This window comes from Indicator indicator, unplaced genomic scaffold, assembly GCF_027791375.1.
Source record: "Indicator indicator isolate 239-I01 unplaced genomic scaffold, UM_Iind_1.1 iindUn_scaffold_96, whole genome shotgun sequence".
Lineage (NCBI taxonomy): Eukaryota > Metazoa > Chordata > Aves > Piciformes > Indicatoridae > Indicator > Indicator indicator.
In genome coordinates, this window is record NW_026539213.1 from 1 (window position 1) to 16,278 (window position 16,278).

The following is a 16,278-nucleotide window of genomic DNA, read 5'->3' on the forward strand; positions in this document are numbered from 1 at the left end:
CCAGGGGCAGCCCCAAGCCTGTGTGTGTGCTCCCTGGCTGAGGTTGGACATCCAGGAGGGCAGAGGCTGCTGCACCGTGGGGGAGAGCTCAGATGGTTCCTAAGCAGCTCGGTGGCTCCCTAGGGAGAGCAGAGCTGGGCTGTGATCAGTGGGAATCAGGCTAGTGAGCCCTGCTGGCCCCAGCTGCTGCCTCCTCAAGTGCCACCACTGCTGCTCCTCCCCAGGGGAAGCCTGGGAGCAGTGGCAGCGTGAGGACTGCGCCAGCCTGGGCCTGGTATGGGGCAGTGATGGTGTCAGAGCTATTGCAGAGCCTAGGAGGGCAGGGCTGCATGGCTGTGGCCTCTCAAGGCCCCAGAAGCAGAGGTGGCCCTGCAGAACTTCTGGCCTGCCCTTACAGGCCCCAGAGCTGGCCTGCCCCAGCATCCCAGCACCAGCTGAAGCAAAGCAGGAGGACGTTTGCGGTGCTGGCATTGCTCTTCCCAAGGAAACGCCCTGCATGCTGAGGCCCTGCTTCCCAGAGAGTGGAATAAGAGCACTGCCAGCGGGAAGCAGGGAAGAAATTCCTTATTTTGCAGTGCTTGTGCACACAGCTTTGCCTTCGCCTATTCAGCTGCCCTTAGCTCACTTCTGGAGCCATCTCCATGGGTCCTGGGGAAGAGGGCAGGGAGTGGGGAGCTGCCTGTGTGGGTTCTTGGCTGTTAGCAGGGCTCAACCACTCCACTGGCTCATGGACTCCTCCCAAAGGAGCCCAGGTTGGAGGGGATCTCCCAAGGTGATCTGGCCCAAGCTCTTGGGGCAAAGGGAGCCTGGATGAGGTCATGTCACACCCTGTCCAGCAGCATCTTGAAACCCTCCAGCACTGGGCTCTCCACCACATCCCTAGTGGAAAATGAAGGAAGAAGGAGGAAAAAAGGAGGGAGCGGCCCCAGGACACAGACCCCAGGCCTCACTTGGCCTCTCCTGTCACTGTACAGCAGATTCAAGGATGGAGTTTAAGAGCTCCTTCCACTCAGCTTACAGACAAGAAACATAAACCCGAATGGTGGAACTGTAGCACTCAGGGAGCAAATGCTTTTGCTGCTCTTAGCCCAGCTGCTGGGACACTCCCTACAAGGCTGCACCACAGAAGGCATCCTTCTGGGATACCAGTTAGAGAGGGAAGAGTTCCTTAAAGCCAGGACCCAAAGCAGACCAAGACCTGACCACGATGAAGAGTCACAGAATCCCAGAATGGTTTGGGCTGGAAGGGACCTGCAAGATCAGCCAGACCCACCCACCCTGCCCTGGGACACCTTCCTCTAGCCCACGGCCGTGCCCAGCACCGCGCAGGCTCCGCGGGGCACGGAGCCCTCCCTGGCCGTAACCGCCGTGCCGTGCGGGGCCGCGCCCAACCGACCGGCCAGGGCCGTGCCCGTGCCCAGCACCGCGCAGGCTGCGCGGGGCACGGAGCCCTCCCTGGCCGTAACCTCCGCCACGGGGCCGCGCCCAACCGACCGGCCGGGGCCGTGCCCGTGCCCAGCACCGCGCAGGCTCCGCGGGGCACGGAGCCCTCCCTGGCCGTAACCGCCGTGCCGTGCGGGGCCGCTGGGAGCAGCCTTGGCCGCCGCACACACGGACCGGAGCAGCTGTGCCGGGCACCGGCCCGAGCCCGCAGCCTCTCTCCTCACCTGCCCCGGGCCCGGCCTTGGCCACGGGCGGAACTGGGCCGGCAGGGCCGTGGCGGACACAGGAGGGCGGCAGTGGCAGGGCACAGGTGGGCAGCATGGCAGAAGAGCAGCAGGGCCGAGCGGGCTCTCCTCCCTTCCTGCAAGCCTCTGGGGCTTTTGGCCTCCCCTCCTGTTTGAAGAGCTGAAGCAGTCTCCTCCCCGCCGACAGTCACCGTGCCACGGGGGCAACGCTCAAGCTGCACTTTGCAACCCCCCAGCCCACAGCCGTCTGATTTTTGTCCCTGCCTGGGGACAAGGCCGTGGCAGGAGGGAGGGTTCATGCACTCGTCTTCATGCACCCGTCCCAGATGGGCACAGGGCACTTCACGCAGACACCAACAGCCTGGAGCCAGGCTGAGCACAGAGCAAGGGGGAGGGCTGCAAGAGGACCTTCTCTGCTGCCTTGTCCTGCCAGGCTCCACAGCCACCCCACTGAGTAATGAGTGCCTGGACTGACAGCACAGCACAACCATCCCCCCAGGACATGAAGAGAGCACAAGAACCATCTCTGCCTAACAGCTTCTTCCTGCAAAGCAGCAGGGAAATGGGAGGAGGAGGAGAAGGAATCTTCCTGCTTTCCTGCCAGCTGGTCCCACCATGCCAGGGAAGAGACTTTGCAAGGACAGAGCTGAAGCTTATAGCAAACCACTTTATAAGTTACAGAGTCTGTAACAACAGAGGTTATCGGCAATAGAGTTCATCAGCAAGAGTTCATAACAACAGAGTTCCTAAAAACAGAGTTTCTAAGAACAGAACAGTGCTCTCTTGCATGGAGCACTGTGTGCAGGGCTGGAGCCTGTCACGTTCTGACTCTTCTCCTTCAAAGGCTTGGGGCCTGCCAGCTGCTTCAGATGTTCCTGAGCAGTTCTCAGACTGCTTCTGGTGGTGGTGCGCAGCGCTGCCGTCCACAGCTCCTGGCACCTTCCTTTTCTCCTGGGAAAATGGGAGCAAGGTACAGATGCCCACCTGTCACCATTCCTCCTGCTCTGGCCCTGCGACTGACGGAGGGGGGCCCTGAGAGCCTGGCCCCCTGAGCACATGCCCAGCCGTGCTGCCATGCTGCCCATGCCCCTCACGCCTCCCTCCCTGCAGCGCCCACCTGGGGAGGGACCTTTTCCGGGGGCTTGATCCGGATGGAGGGATCCCACTGGCCTGCTGGCAAGACCTTCACCCGCTCCAGGAACTCCTCCAGGCCAGCCACCAGGTCACCTGGCTTCTTGCCTTTGTAGGCAACTGCTTGGAAAACCTGCCAGCAGGAGGCAAGCTGCTGAGAGGACAGCGCACCTTGGATGCCCTCTCCAGGCCAATAATCTCCTGGCTAGATGCAGGAGAATGCTCCCCAGCATTCCTGCTGGGAACGGCAGGCACATTTCCCCCAGATCAAACTTCTCTCCAGTGTGGGAGGTGGAATCATCTCCTGCACAAGGTCCCCATCCCCAATGGCACACCACAGCCTTTTGCTTAAGGGCAGGGGTGACCCAGAGCTCCCTCATCTCCTGGTACCTCATCCATCATGAGAGTAGCCATGGCCCTGCCGACCTCATGGTACTGCTGGGCTCTTCCTGCTGGTCCCAGCAAAACAAAGAGGAACCTGGGCAAGAAAAGCAAAATGAGAAAGAAGAAGGTGTCCTTGCTCAAAGAGCACCCCAGGAAAGCCCTGGGAGCTGCCAGCCCAGAGTATGGCTGGAGTGGGGACACACAGGCAAGGAATCTGAAGTCCATCAGAATCAATCCCAAGTTTAAGTTGGGGGCCAAGTGCCACTGAGATGGGCTGGTGGCTATCAAAGCTCCATCAGGGAAGGGAGACACAAAGCAAGGAGCTGTGGGGGGGCCTCTTGGGAGGCCCAAGTGATGCATGCAGTTGGATGTTGTGGTGTGGGGCTCTTGGGAAAGCCAAGCTGTGTGCTTCTCCCTCAGACCTGGTTGGGATGGGCACTTCGGTCAGCCCCGGGAGGAGGACAGCCTGGGCCAGGCGGACAAAGGCCAGGAGGGGCTGCTGAAGGGCCCCCAGCTCCCCTACGAGCAGGCTGCAGGCTTCAGCCCCGCTGGGAATTCTCTTCAGCAAGCGCAGCTCCGCCTGGGCACAAGAAGCAATTCTCAGGCAGCTGCCCCAAGAGCAAAGCCCTGGGTGCTCTGCAGCCCACCCTGGCACCACCCTTGCCAGAGCCAACCTGGCCTTGAAGGCAGAAGAAAGCTGCAGGGGTCTCACCTTGCTTAAAGCCCTTGTGGAGCTCTCCTGCTTCCCCCCACCTTCAGCCCCAGCAGCGTCTGCAGAAGGCCGAGGGCTGAGTGCTGCCACTGGCAGGGAAAGAAAGGCACTCAGAGAGGTGGACAGGCTGCAGCTGCTCTGCCAGGACAAGCCTGATGGGGCCCAAGCCCTGCAGAAGCCTTCAGCTGCTGCCAGACCCTGCAGCACTGCTCACCTCGTGCCACAGCCCTGGGCAGGCAGCTCTTCCTCTCCTTGCTGATCCGATGCTGATGCTGCAGCAGAAGCACTTCTCGCACTCTTGCCAGCGCCTCCTCATCAAGCCTGGAGCTGTGTCCCTGATGGCACAGGATGGCATCTGGGGGTGGCAGAGGGGAAGAAGCCATCAGAGCAGAACCCCCCAGTGCCAACCCTTTCTAAGAGCAACCTGCCAAGCCCTGAGCCCTGCTTCTTTTTGGCTGGAGAGTGTTCTGCAGGTGCTTCTCCAGCTCTACATCCAAGGCACAACTGCAAAGCACAGCAGGACTCCTGGGAAAGGCTCTGCCATTGGGGTGGGGTTTGACTGGGGAGGGAAGGGCACCAGAGGCAGCTGAGTTTGGCCACTGCCAGGGGGACACAGAACCCAGGGTACCTGCAATCTCTTCCATGCCACTGGCCCCAATGTCCAGCAGCACTGTGCCACTGCTGATGAAGCTCCTCAGCTGCAAGAGGCTGGGCAGGGACAGTGTGGCCACGTAGGGCTTGCTCCAGCGCTCGCCACCGTCTTCCACGTCCTCCTCAAACCTGAACCACCTGCAGACAGGGGATGTGATCAGCCCCAGGGATGGGAAAAGTGCCCCCAGCTTTGGGAGCCCTTGGAGAGAGCTGTGGGGTAGCAAGAGAAGAAGGCTCCTGGCAGCAGCAGCAGCAGCAGCAGCTGTGACAGCTTAGCATGCCACAGGGTGGAAAGAAGAGCTCTGAGTGCTGCTGGCCCAGGGCTCCTCTGCCACCGCTGCCAGCAGCAGGGATTTACCTTGCTGCATCCTTCCACTCAGCAGCTTCCCCCTCTGCCACGCAGATCTCAGCCAGCTGGCAGAAGAGTTTGTGGGGAGCATGCTGCTCGTCCTCCTGGCTCCCACGGACTGGGGTGGACTGGCTGGGGGCAGAAGACAAAGCTCAGTCCTGTCAGCCTGCCTGACTCAGCTCTGTCCTGCTCACGTGCCAGTGACCATCAGCTCAGCACCAGCTCAGCCAGAAATGCTGGGCTGGCTCCTGTCCCCTGGACTCCTCTGTCCAGGCTTGCACACAGCCATGGAGCAGGGGAAGCATCTGTTCCCCCTCTGCCTCAGGGTGGGCAGCTTTCCTTCCCCATAGTTCCCTTCTTAATGCCAGGATCCCTCTAAGGAAGAGGAGCCTCAGTCCATTGTGCATGGAAGTGCCTTAAAGCCCCACCTGAGCAAAGCCTGGCAAAAGGAGGCCTTGCTAAATCCCTCTGGAGGGCAGCAAGCCCCACCAGGAGCTGCTTGCAGAAGCCCCCAGGTGCACACAGCCCCAGGGAGCTCAGGGCACACCGCGGTGGCACTCACCCTGCCTGCCACAGCTGGGGGATCGGCTTCTCAGCAGCCGCCCCCTCCCCACGTGCTGGGTACGGTGGCCTGCAAAGGAAGAGTCACTTGCAGTGCTCCTGGTGCTGCACAGATGGGGGAGGCAGTGGCACTGCTCAGCCAGAGCAGCCCTTCCCAGGAGGAAGCACCACCCTGGTGCCACGGGAAAAGGTGCTGGGCTGGTGGCTCCTGTCCCAGGCTCTCAGGGCAGACTTACTTTCCAGCTCATCCTCATAGTGAATGCTGGCAGTGCTGCTCCATTTTCCCTGGTCAATCACTGCCTCTTCGTCGTATTCCTGCTCAGCAAGGAGAAGAGGGCAAAGTTGTGCAGGGGTCCTTCACCTGCCCCACCCCTGTGCCCACAGAAGTCCACATGTCCAATGTGAAGCCCCCTGGCACAACTTAAACCCATTCCCTCTCATCCTATCTCTGATTCTGTGGCAGAAGAGACCAACAGCAGCCTCACTCCAAGCTCCTCCCAGGGAGCTGTAGGGAGGTTTGACTTGCAGGAGGTTTTCCTTCCCATTCGCTCCTTGCTCTGAGCAGCGAGGCTGAGGCAGAGCAGAGCAAAGCATCAGCTCCTGCCCACCCCTCTGCCCTCTGGGGAAATGCCTCTGGGATTTGGGGGACAGTTTTCCTGTGTCTGTGGGGGATGCTTGGCCCCTGGGCAGAGCCCCAGCCACACTACCAGTAAGTCCTTCAGGGAGGCCATTTGGTCTCCTCCGTTCTCATCCATCGTCGCCTCGCTGGCTGGCTTGGGAGAGAATTGCACCTTGAGAGCAATCAAGGGGCCAGATTCCCCCAGCACACCAGAGCAGTCCTCACGGAGAGGAGCTGAAGCTCAGGTGGCTCCCAGGGAGCACCAACACCATGGAAGCAGAGATGCCCCATGGTGACCTCATAATCTGGGCAGCGAGCAGCGAGGGGCTGGGCAGGCATGGGGCGAGCTGCTGCCTGCCCCCAGCACCAAGGGCTGCCCACAAGGCAGGGGGGCTGGGGCAGGGCCAATCCCTGTGCCCACACAGCGCTGCCAGCCTGGCCTGTGTGCGGCTGCCCAGGCAGCCAGGCCAGGGGCAGAGCCTGGCACAGCCTGGGGGGCTGTGTGGGCATGTGCTGGGCTGGCACTGCTGCCTCTGTTCTTCCCCCCCAGAGCAGCCCCAAACAGGCACAAAGTTGCACAGGAAAGATGTTGTCAGGCCTGGTCTGGGCCTGAAGGGCACAGCCAAGCCTGGAACCATCCTCCCCCCACAGCAGACGAGGAAGCTGAGTGGGAAGGGAAGAGGGAAGAGCTGGGCTGGCTGCCAGCTGAAACAGAGTAAGGTGACAGAGTGATGGGAAGGAGAAACCCAAAGATTACAAATATCCTCTCCACTCCTGGAGCCCTCTGGACCTGCTGGAGGTCCTCTCCATGGTCTCTCAAAGGCAGAAGCCTCAGCCCATGACCCAGTAGCTGTGGTGCTAAGGCACAAGGCTTAGTGGTGACCTGGCAGTGCTGGATCTCGCTTGCACTCGCTTTGAAAGGTTTATTCCCAACCCAAACACTCCTCTGAGTCCAGGACACAGATCCTTGCCACGCACAGAGGCACAGACACAGCTCTGTGTGCTCCTTGCACAGCTCCACCTGCCCCTCAGGCACACAGAGAGGTGATGGAGTCCCAGCAGCTCCGCATGGACACACAGAGCCACCCACGCCTCATGCACCCTTGCAGCCTGCATGCCAAGATGCTGCCCTGCCCCCACCCCCCCTCCCCAGCAGACCCTCCCCATCTCCTGCCCTAGTCCTGCTGCCCAGGGGCAGCCCCAAGCCTGTGTGTGTGCTCCCTGGCTGAGGTTGGACATCCAGGAGGGCAGAGGCTGCTGCACCGTGGGGGAGAGCTCAGATGGTTCCTAAGCAGCTCGGTGGCTCCCTAGGGAGAGCAGAGCTGGGCTGTGATCAGTGGGAATCAGGCTAGTGAGCCCTGCTGGCCCCAGCTGCTGCCTCCTCAAGTGCCACCACTGCTGCTCCTCCCCAGGGGAAGCCTGGGAGCAGTGGCAGCGTGAGGACTGCGCCAGCCTGGGCCTGGTATGGGGCAGTGATGGTGTCAGAGCTATTGCAGAGCCTAGGAGGGCAGGGCTGCATGGCTGTGGCCTCTCAAGGCCCCAGAAGCAGAGGTGGCCCTGCAGAACTTCTGGCCTGCCCTTACAGGCCCCAGAGCTGGCCTGCCCCAGCATCCCAGCACCAGCTGAAGCAAAGCAGGAGGACGTTTGCGGTGCTGGCATTGCTCTTCCCAAGGAAACGCCCTGCATGCTGAGGCCCTGCTTCCCAGAGAGTGGAATAAGAGCACTGCCAGCGGGAAGCAGGGAAGAAATTCCTTATTTTGCAGTGCTTGTGCACACAGCTTTGCCTTCGCCTATTCAGCTGCCCTTAGCTCACTTCTGGAGCCATCTCCATGGGTCCTGGGGAAGAGGGCAGGGAGTGGGGAGCTGCCTGTGTGGGTTCTTGGCTGTTAGCAGGGCTCAACCACTCCACTGGCTCATGGACTCCTCCCAAAGGAGCCCAGGTTGGAGGGGATCTCCCAAGGTGATCTGGCCCAAGCTCTTGGGGCAAAGGGAGCCTGGATGAGGTCATGTCACACCCTGTCCAGCAGCATCTTGAAACCCTCCAGCACTGGGCTCTCCACCACATCCCTAGTGGAAAATGAAGGAAGAAGGAGGAAAAAAGGAGGGAGCGGCCCCAGGACACAGACCCCAGGCCTCACTTGGCCTCTCCTGTCACTGTACAGCAGATTCAAGGATGGAGTTTAAGAGCTCCTTCCACTCAGCTTACAGACAAGAAACATAAACCCGAATGGTGGAACTGTAGCACTCAGGGAGCAAATGCTTTTGCTGCTCTTAGCCCAGCTGCTGGGACACTCCCTACAAGGCTGCACCACAGAAGGCATCCTTCTGGGATACCAGTTAGAGAGGGAAGAGTTCCTTAAAGCCAGGACCCAAAGCAGACCAAGACCTGACCACGATGAAGAGTCACAGAATCCCAGAATGGTTTGGGCTGGAAGGGACCTGCAAGATCAGCCAGACCCACCCACCCTGCCCTGGGACACCTTCCTCTAGCCCACGGCCGTGCCCAGCACCGCGCAGGCTCCGCGGGGCACGGAGCCCTCCCTGGCCGTAACCGCCGTGCCGTGCGGGGCCGCGCCCAACCGACCGGCCAGGGCCGTGCCCGTGCCCAGCACCGCGCACGGCCCTCCCGCCTCCGCCGGGCCGCGCCACCGACCGCGGGCCGTGCCCGTCCGCGCCGGCTCGCCAACCGCCGTGCCGTGCGGGGCCGCTGGGAGCAGCCTTGGCCGCCGCACACACGGACCGGAGCAGCTGTGCCGGGCACCGGCCCGAGCCCGCAGCCTCTCTCCTCACCTGCCCCGGGCCCGGCCTTGGCCACGGGCGGAACTGGGCCGGCAGGGCCGTGGCGGACACAGGAGGGCGGCAGTGGCAGGGCACAGGTGGGCAGCATGGCAGAAGAGCAGCAGGGCCGAGCGGGCTCTCCTCCCTTCCTGCAAGCCTCTGGGGCTTTTGGCCTCCCCTCCTGTCTGAAGAGCTGAAGCAGTCTCCTCCCCGCCGACAGTCACCGTGCCACGGGGGCAACGCTCAAGCTGCACTTTGCAACCCCCCAGCCCACAGCCGTCTGATTTTTGTCCCTGCCTGGGGACAAGGCCGTGGCAGGAGGGAGGGTTCATGCACTCGTCTTCATGCACCCGTCCCAGATGGGCACAGGGCACTTCACGCAGACACCAACAGCCTGGAGCCAGGCTGAGCACAGAGCAAGGGGGAGGGCTGCAAGAGGACCTTCTCTGCTGCCTTGTCCTGCCAGGCTCCACAGCCACCCCACTGAGTAATGAGTGCCTGGACTGACAGCACAGCACAACCATCCCCCCAGGACATGAAGAGAGCACAAGAACCATCTCTGCCTAACAGCTTCTTCCTGCAAAGCAGCAGGGAAATGGGAGGAGGAGGAGAAGGAATCTTCCTGCTTTCCTGCCAGCTGGTCCCACCATGCCAGGGAAGAGACTTTGCAAGGACAGAGCTGAAGCTTATAGCAAACCACTTTATAAGTTACAGAGTCTGTAACAACAGAGGTTATCGGCAATAGAGTTCATCAGCAAGAGTTCATAACAACAGAGTTCCTAAAAACAGAGTTTCTAAGAACAGAACAGTGCTCTCTTGCATGGAGCACTGTGTGCAGGGCTGGAGCCTGTCACGTTCTGACTCTTCTCCTTCAAAGGCTTGGGGCCTGCCAGCTGCTTCAGATGTTCCTGAGCAGTTCTCAGACTGCTTCTGGTGGTGGTGCGCAGCGCTGCCGTCCACAGCTCCTGGCACCTTCCTTTTCTCCTGGGAAAATGGGAGCAAGGTACAGATGCCCACCTGTCACCATTCCTCCTGCTCTGGCCCTGCGACTGTCAGAGGGGGGCCCTGAGAGCCTGGCCCCCTGAGCACATGCCCAGCCGTGCTGCCATGCTGCCCATGCCCCTCACGCCTCCCTCCCTGCAGCGCCCACCTGGGGAGGGACCTTTTCCGGGGGCTTGATCCGGATGGAGGGATCCCACTGGCCTGCTGGCAAGACCTTCACCCGCTCCAGGAACTCCTCCAGGCCAGCCACCAGGTCACCTGGCTTCTTGCCTTTGTAGGCAACTGCTTGGAAAACCTGCCAGCAGGAGGCAAGCTGCTGAGAGGACAGCGCACCTTGGATGCCCTCTCCAGGCCAATAATCTCCTGGCTAGATGCAGGAGAATGCTCCCCAGCATTCCTGCTGGGAACGGCAGGCACATTTCCCCCAGATCAAACTTCTCTCCAGTGTGGGAGGTGGAATCATCTCCTGCACAAGGTCCCCATCCCCAATGGCACACCACAGCCTTTTGCTTAAGGGCAGGGGTGACCCAGAGCTCCCTCATCTCCTGGTACCTCATCCATCATGAGAGTAGCCATGGCCCTGCCGACCTCATGGTACTGCTGGGCTCTTCCTGCTGGTCCCAGCAAAACAAAGAGGAACCTGGGCAAGAAAAGCAAAATGAGAAAGAAGAAGGTGTCCTTGCTCAAAGAGCACCCCAGGAAAGCCCTGGGAGCTGCCAGCCCAGAGTATGGCTGGAGTGGGGACACACAGGCAAGGAATCTGAAGTCCATCAGAATCAATCCCAAGTTTAAGTTGGGGGCCAAGTGCCACTGAGATGGGCTGGTGGCTATCAAAGCTCCATCAGGGAAGGGAGACACAAAGCAAGGAGCTGTGGGGGGGCCTCTTGGGAGGCCCAAGTGATGCATGCAGTTGGATGTTGTGGTGTGGGGCTCTTGGGAAAGCCAAGCTGTGTGCTTCTCCCTCAGACCTGGTTGGGATGGGCACTTCGGTCAGCCCCGGGAGGAGGACAGCCTGGGCCAGGCGGACAAAGGCCAGGAGGGGCTGCTGAAGGGCCCCCAGCTCCCCTACGAGCAGGCTGCAGGCTTCAGCCCCGCTGGGAATTCTCTTCAGCAAGCGCAGCTCCGCCTGGGCACAAGAAGCAATTCTCAGGCAGCTGCCCCAAGAGCAAAGCCCTGGGTGCTCTGCAGCCCACCCTGGCACCACCCTTGCCAGAGCCAACCTGGCCTTGAAGGCAGAAGAAAGCTGCAGGGGTCTCACCTTGCTTAAAGCCCTTGTGGAGCTCTCCTGCTTCCCCCCACCTTCAGCCCCAGCAGCGTCTGCAGAAGGCCGAGGGCTGAGTGCTGCCACTGGCAGGGAAAGAAAGGCACTCAGAGAGGTGGACAGGCTGCAGCTGCTCTGCCAGGACAAGCCTGATGGGGCCCAAGCCCTGCAGAAGCCTTCAGCTGCTGCCAGACCCTGCAGCACTGCTCACCTCGTGCCACAGCCCTGGGCAGGCAGCTCTTCCTCTCCTTGCTGATCCGATGCTGATGCTGCAGCAGAAGCACTTCTCGCACTCTTGCCAGCGCCTCCTCATCAAGCCTGGAGCTGTGTCCCTGATGGCACAGGATGGCATCTGGGGGTGGCAGAGGGGAAGAAGCCATCAGAGCAGAACCCCCCAGTGCCAACCCTTTCTAAGAGCAACCTGCCAAGCCCTGAGCCCTGCTTCTTTTTGGCTGGAGAGTGTTCTGCAGGTGCTTCTCCAGCTCTACATCCAAGGCACAACTGCAAAGCACAGCAGGACTCCTGGGAAAGGCTCTGCCATTGGGGTGGGGTTTGACTGGGGAGGGAAGGGCACCAGAGGCAGCTGAGTTTGGCCACTGCCAGGGGGACACAGAACCCAGGGTACCTGCAATCTCTTCCATGCCACTGGCCCCAATGTCCAGCAGCACTGTGCCACTGCTGATGAAGCTCCTCAGCTGCAAGAGGCTGGGCAGGGACAGTGTGGCCACGTAGGGCTTGCTCCAGCGCTCGCCACCGTCTTCCACGTCCTCCTCAAACCTGAACCACCTGCAGACAGGGGATGTGATCAGCCCCAGGGATGGGAAAAGTGCCCCCAGCTTTGGGAGCCCTTGGAGAGAGCTGTGGGGTAGCAAGAGAAGAAGGCTCCTGGCAGCCAGCAGCAGCAGCTGTGACAGCTTAGCATGCCACAGGGTGGAAAGAAGAGCTCTGAGTGCTGCTGGCCCAGGGCTCCTCTGCCACCGCTGCCAGCAGCAGGGATTTACCTTGCTGCATCCTTCCACTCAGCAGCTTCCCCCTCTGCCACGCAGATCTCAGCCAGCTGGCAGAAGAGTTTGTGGGGAGCATGCTGCTCGTCCTCCTGGCTCCCACGGACGGGGTGGACTGGCTGGGGGCAGAAGACAAAGCTCAGTCCTGTCAGCCTGCCTGACTCAGCTCTGTCCTGCTCACGTGCCAGTGACCATCAGCTCAGCACCAGCTCAGCCAGAAATGCTGGGCTGGCTCCTGTCCCCTGGACTCCTCTGTCCAGGCTTGCACACAGCCATGGAGCAGGGGAAGCATCTGTTCCCCCTCTGCCTCAGGGTGGGCAGCTTTCCTTCCCCATAGTTCCCTTCTTAATGCCAGGATCCCTCTAAGGAAGAGGAGCCTCAGTCCATTGTGCATGGAAGTGCCTTAAAGCCCCACCTGAGCAAAGCCTGGCAAAAGGAGGCCTTGCTAAATCCCTCTGGAGGGCAGCAAGCCCCACCAGGAGCTGCTTGCAGAAGCCCCCAGGTGCACACAGCCCCAGGGAGCTCAGGGCACACCGCGGTGGCACTCACCCTGCCTGCCACAGCTGGGGGATCGGCTTCTCAGCAGCCGCCCCCTCCCCACGTGCTGGGTACGGTGGCCTGCAAAGGAAGAGTCACTTGCAGTGCTCCTGGTGCTGCACAGATGGGGGAGGCAGTGGCACTGCTCAGCCAGAGCAGCCCTTCCCAGGAGGAAGCACCACCCTGGTGCCACGGGAAAAGGTGCTGGGCTGGTGGCTCCTGTCCCAGGCTCTCAGGGCAGACTTACTTTCCAGCTCATCCTCATAGTGAATGCTGGCAGTGCTGCTCCATTTTCCCTGGTCAATCACTGCCTCTTCGTCGTATTCCTGCTCAGCAAGGAGAAGAGGGCAAAGTTGTGCAGGGGTCCTTCACCTGCCCCACCCCTGTGCCCACAGAAGTCCACATGTCCAATGTGAAGCCCCCTGGCACAACTTAAACCCATTCCCTCTCATCCTATCTCTGATTCTGTGGCAGAAGAGACCAACAGCAGCCTCACTCCAAGCTCCTCCCAGGGAGCTGTAGGGAGGTTTGACTTGCAGGAGGTTTTCCTTCCCATTCGCTCCTTGCTCTGAGCAGCGAGGCTGAGGCAGAGCAGAGCAAAGCATCAGCTCCTGCCCACCCCTCTGCCCTCTGGGGAAATGCCTCTGGGATTTGGGGGACAGTTTTCCTGTGTCTGTGGGGGATGCTTGGCCCCTGGGCAGAGCCCCAGCCACACTACCAGTAAGTCCTTCAGGGAGGCCATTTGGTCTCCTCCGTTCTCATCCATCGTCGCCTCGCTGGCTGGCTTGGGAGAGAATTGCACCTTGAGAGCAATCAAGGGGCCAGATTCCCCCAGCACACCAGAGCAGTCCTCACGGAGAGGAGCTGAAGCTCAGGTGGCTCCCAGGGAGCACCAACACCATGGAAGCAGAGATGCCCCATGGTGACCTCATAATCTGGGCAGCGAGCAGCGAGGGGCTGGGCAGGCATGGGGCGAGCTGCTGCCTGCCCCCAGCACCAAGGGCTGCCCACAAGGCAGGGGGGCTGGGGCAGGGCCAATCCCTGTGCCCACACAGCGCTGCCAGCCTGGCCTGTGTGCGGCTGCCCAGGCAGCCAGGCCAGGGGCAGAGCCTGGCACAGCCTGGGGGGCTGTGTGGGCATGTGCTGGGCTGGCACTGCTGCCTCTGTTCTTCCCCCCCAGAGCAGCCCCAAACAGGCACAAAGTTGCACAGGAAAGATGTTGTCAGGCCTGGTCTGGGCCTGAAGGGCACAGCCAAGCCTGGAACCATCCTCCCCCCACAGCAGACGAGGAAGCTGAGTGGGAAGGGAAGAGGGAAGAGCTGGGCTGGCTGCCAGCTGAAACAGAGTAAGGTGACAGAGTGATGGGAAGGAGAAACCCAAAGATTACAAATATCCTCTCCACTCCTGGAGCCCTCTGGACCTGCTGGAGGTCCTCTCCATGGTCTCTCAAAGGCAGAAGCCTCAGCCCATGACCCAGTAGCTGTGGTGCTAAGGCACAAGGCTTAGTGGTGACCTGGCAGTGCTGGATCACGATTGCACTCGCTTTGAAAGGTTTATTCCCAACCCAAACACTCCTCTGAGTCCAGGACACAGATCCTTGCCACGCACAGAGGCACAGACACAGCTCTGTGTGCTCCTTGCACAGCTCCACCTGCCCCTCAGGCACACAGAGAGGTGATGGAGTCCCAGCAGCTCCGCATGGACACACAGAGCCACCCACGCCTCATGCACCCTTGCAGCCTGCATGCCAAGATGCTGCCCTGCCCCCACCCCCCCTCCCCAGCAGACCCTCCCCATCTCCTGCCCTAGTCCTGCTGCCCAGGGGCAGCCCCAAGCCTGTGTGTGTGCTCCCTGGCTGAGGTTGGACATCCAGGAGGGCAGAGGCTGCTGCACCGTGGGGGAGAGCTCAGATGGTTCCTAAGCAGCTCGGTGGCTCCCTAGGGAGAGCAGAGCTGGGCTGTGATCAGTGGGAATCAGGCTAGTGAGCCCTGCTGGCCCCAGCTGCTGCCTCCTCAAGTGCCACCACTGCTGCTCCTCCCCAGGGGAAGCCTGGGAGCAGTGGCAGCGTGAGGACTGCGCCAGCCTGGGCCTGGTATGGGGCAGTGATGGTGTCAGAGCTATTGCAGAGCCTAGGAGGGCAGGGCTGCATGGCTGTGGCCTCTCAAGGCCCCAGAAGCAGAGGTGGCCCTGCAGAACTTCTGGCCTGCCCTTACAGGCCCCAGAGCTGGCCTGCCCCAGCATCCCAGCACCAGCTGAAGCAAAGCAGGAGGACGTTTGCGGTGCTGGCATTGCTCTTCCCAAGGAAACGCCCTGCATGCTGAGGCCCTGCTTCCCAGAGAGTGGAATAAGAGCACTGCCAGCGGGAAGCAGGGAAGAAATTCCTTATTTTGCAGTGCTTGTGCACACAGCTTTGCCTTCGCCTATTCAGCTGCCCTTAGCTCACTTCTGGAGCCATCTCCATGGGTCCTGGGGAAGAGGGCAGGGAGTGGGGAGCTGCCTGTGTGGGTTCTTGGCTGTTAGCAGGGCTCAACCACTCCACTGGCTCATGGACTCCTCCCAAAGGAGCCCAGGTTGGAGGGGATCTCCCAAGGTGATCTGGCCCAAGCTCTTGGGGCAAAGGGAGCCTGGATGAGGTCATGTCACACCCTGTCCAGCAGCATCTTGAAACCCTCCAGCACTGGGCTCTCCACCACATCCCTAGTGGAAAATGAAGGAAGAAGGAGGAAAAAAGGAGGGAGCGGCCCCAGGACACAGACCCCAGGCCTCACTTGGCCTCTCCTGTCACTGTACAGCAGATTCAAGGATGGAGTTTAAGAGCTCCTTCCACTCAGCTTACAGACAAGAAACATAAACCCGAATGGTGGAACTGTAGCACTCAGGGAGCAAATGCTTTTGCTGCTCTTAGCCCAGCTGCTGGGACACTCCCTACAAGGCTGCACCACAGAAGGCATCCTTCTGGGATACCAGTTAGAGAGGGAAGAGTTCCTTAAAGCCAGGACCCAAAGCAGACCAAGACCTGACCACGATGAAGAGTCACAGAATCCCAGAATGGTTTGGGCTGGAAGGGACCTGCAAGATCAGCCAGACCCACCCACCCTGCCCTGGGACACCTTGCTCTAGCCCACGGCCGTGCCCAGCACCGCGCAGGCTCCGCGGGGCACGGAGCCCTCCCTGGCCGTAACCGCCGTGCCGTGCGGGGCCGCTGGGAGCAGCCTTGGCCGCCGCACACACGGACCGGAGCAGCTGTGCCGGGCACCGGCCCGAGCCCGCAGCCTCTCTCCTCACCTGCCCCGGGCCCGGCCTTGGCCACGGGCGGAACTGGGCCGGCAGGGCCGTGGCGGACACAGGAGGGCGGCAGTGGCAGGGCACAGGTGGGCAGCATGGCAGAAGAGCAGCAGGGCCGAGCGGGCTCTCCTCCCTTCCTGCAAGCCTCTGGGGCTTTTGGCCTCCCCTCCTGTCTGAAGAGCTGAAGCAGTCTCCTCCCCGCCGACAGTCACCGTGCCACGGGGGCAACGCTCAAGCTGCACTTTGCAACCCCCCAGCCCACAGCCGTCTGATTTTTGTCCCTGCCTGGGGACAAGGCCGTGGCAGGAGGGAGGGT

At 61.1% G+C, this 16,278-nt stretch overlaps 2 protein-coding genes across 2 annotated transcripts; both read right to left on the bottom strand.

Moving 5' to 3' along the window:
• Positions 1-1,298: 1,298 nt before the first annotated feature.
• On the bottom strand, positions 1,299-6,231 carry LOC128980268 (electroneutral sodium bicarbonate exchanger 1-like). Its single transcript, XM_054398725.1, has 12 exons — positions 6,184-6,231; positions 5,713-5,791; positions 5,478-5,532; positions 4,925-5,047; positions 4,544-4,704; positions 3,916-4,004; positions 3,626-3,783; positions 3,210-3,297; positions 2,806-2,952; positions 2,510-2,639; positions 2,368-2,372; positions 1,299-1,700 (listed from the first exon to the last, which is right to left on the bottom strand). Exons 1-12 carry the CDS (start codon positions 6,229-6,231, stop codon positions 1,299-1,301), a joined length of 1,485 nt encoding a protein of 494 aa, XP_054254700.1.
• Positions 6,232-9,201: 2,970 nt separating this feature from the next.
• LOC128980269 (electroneutral sodium bicarbonate exchanger 1-like) lies at positions 9,202-16,059 on the bottom strand. Its single transcript, XM_054398726.1, has 11 exons — positions 15,913-16,059; positions 13,396-13,461; positions 12,925-13,003; positions 12,138-12,255; positions 11,762-11,922; positions 11,134-11,222; positions 10,844-11,001; positions 10,428-10,515; positions 10,024-10,170; positions 9,728-9,857; positions 9,202-9,278 (listed from the first exon to the last, which is right to left on the bottom strand). The coding sequence occupies exons 1-11, from the start codon at positions 16,057-16,059 to the stop codon at positions 9,202-9,204; spliced, it is 1,260 nt and encodes a 419-aa protein (XP_054254701.1).
• Between the last annotated feature and the right edge of the window lie 219 nt (positions 16,060-16,278).

What these genes read in the sequence shown, in the direction of transcription:
- LOC128980269 (XM_054398726.1), bottom strand. Translation starts at nt 16,059, where the DNA reads ATGCTGCCCACCTGTGCCCTGCCACTGCCGCCCTCCTGTGTCCGCCAC. An exon ending in TGGCATGGAAGAGATTGCAG is followed by an intron (nt 11,223 to 11,761) that starts GTACCCTGGGTT and finishes TTTCCCTGCCAG; the next exon opens with TGGCAGCACTCAGCCCTCGG. An exon ending in TGAAGGAGAAGAGTCAGAAC is followed by an intron (nt 9,279 to 9,727) that starts GTGACAGGCTCC and finishes CTCTGTGCTCAG; the next exon opens with CCTGGCTCCAGGCTGTTGGT.
- LOC128980268 (XM_054398725.1), bottom strand. Translation starts at nt 6,231, where the DNA reads ATGGATGAGAACGGAGGAGACCAAATGGCCTCCCTGAAGGACTTACTG. An exon ending in CCACAAGGGCTTTAAGCAAG is followed by an intron (nt 3,784 to 3,915) that starts GTGAGACCCCTG and finishes TCTTGTGCCCAG; the next exon opens with GCGGAGCTGCGCTTGCTGAA. An exon ending in CGGAAAAGGTCCCTCCCCAG is followed by an intron (nt 2,640 to 2,805) that starts GTGGGCGCTGCA and finishes CCATTTTCCCAG; the next exon opens with GAGAAAAGGAAGGTGCCAGG.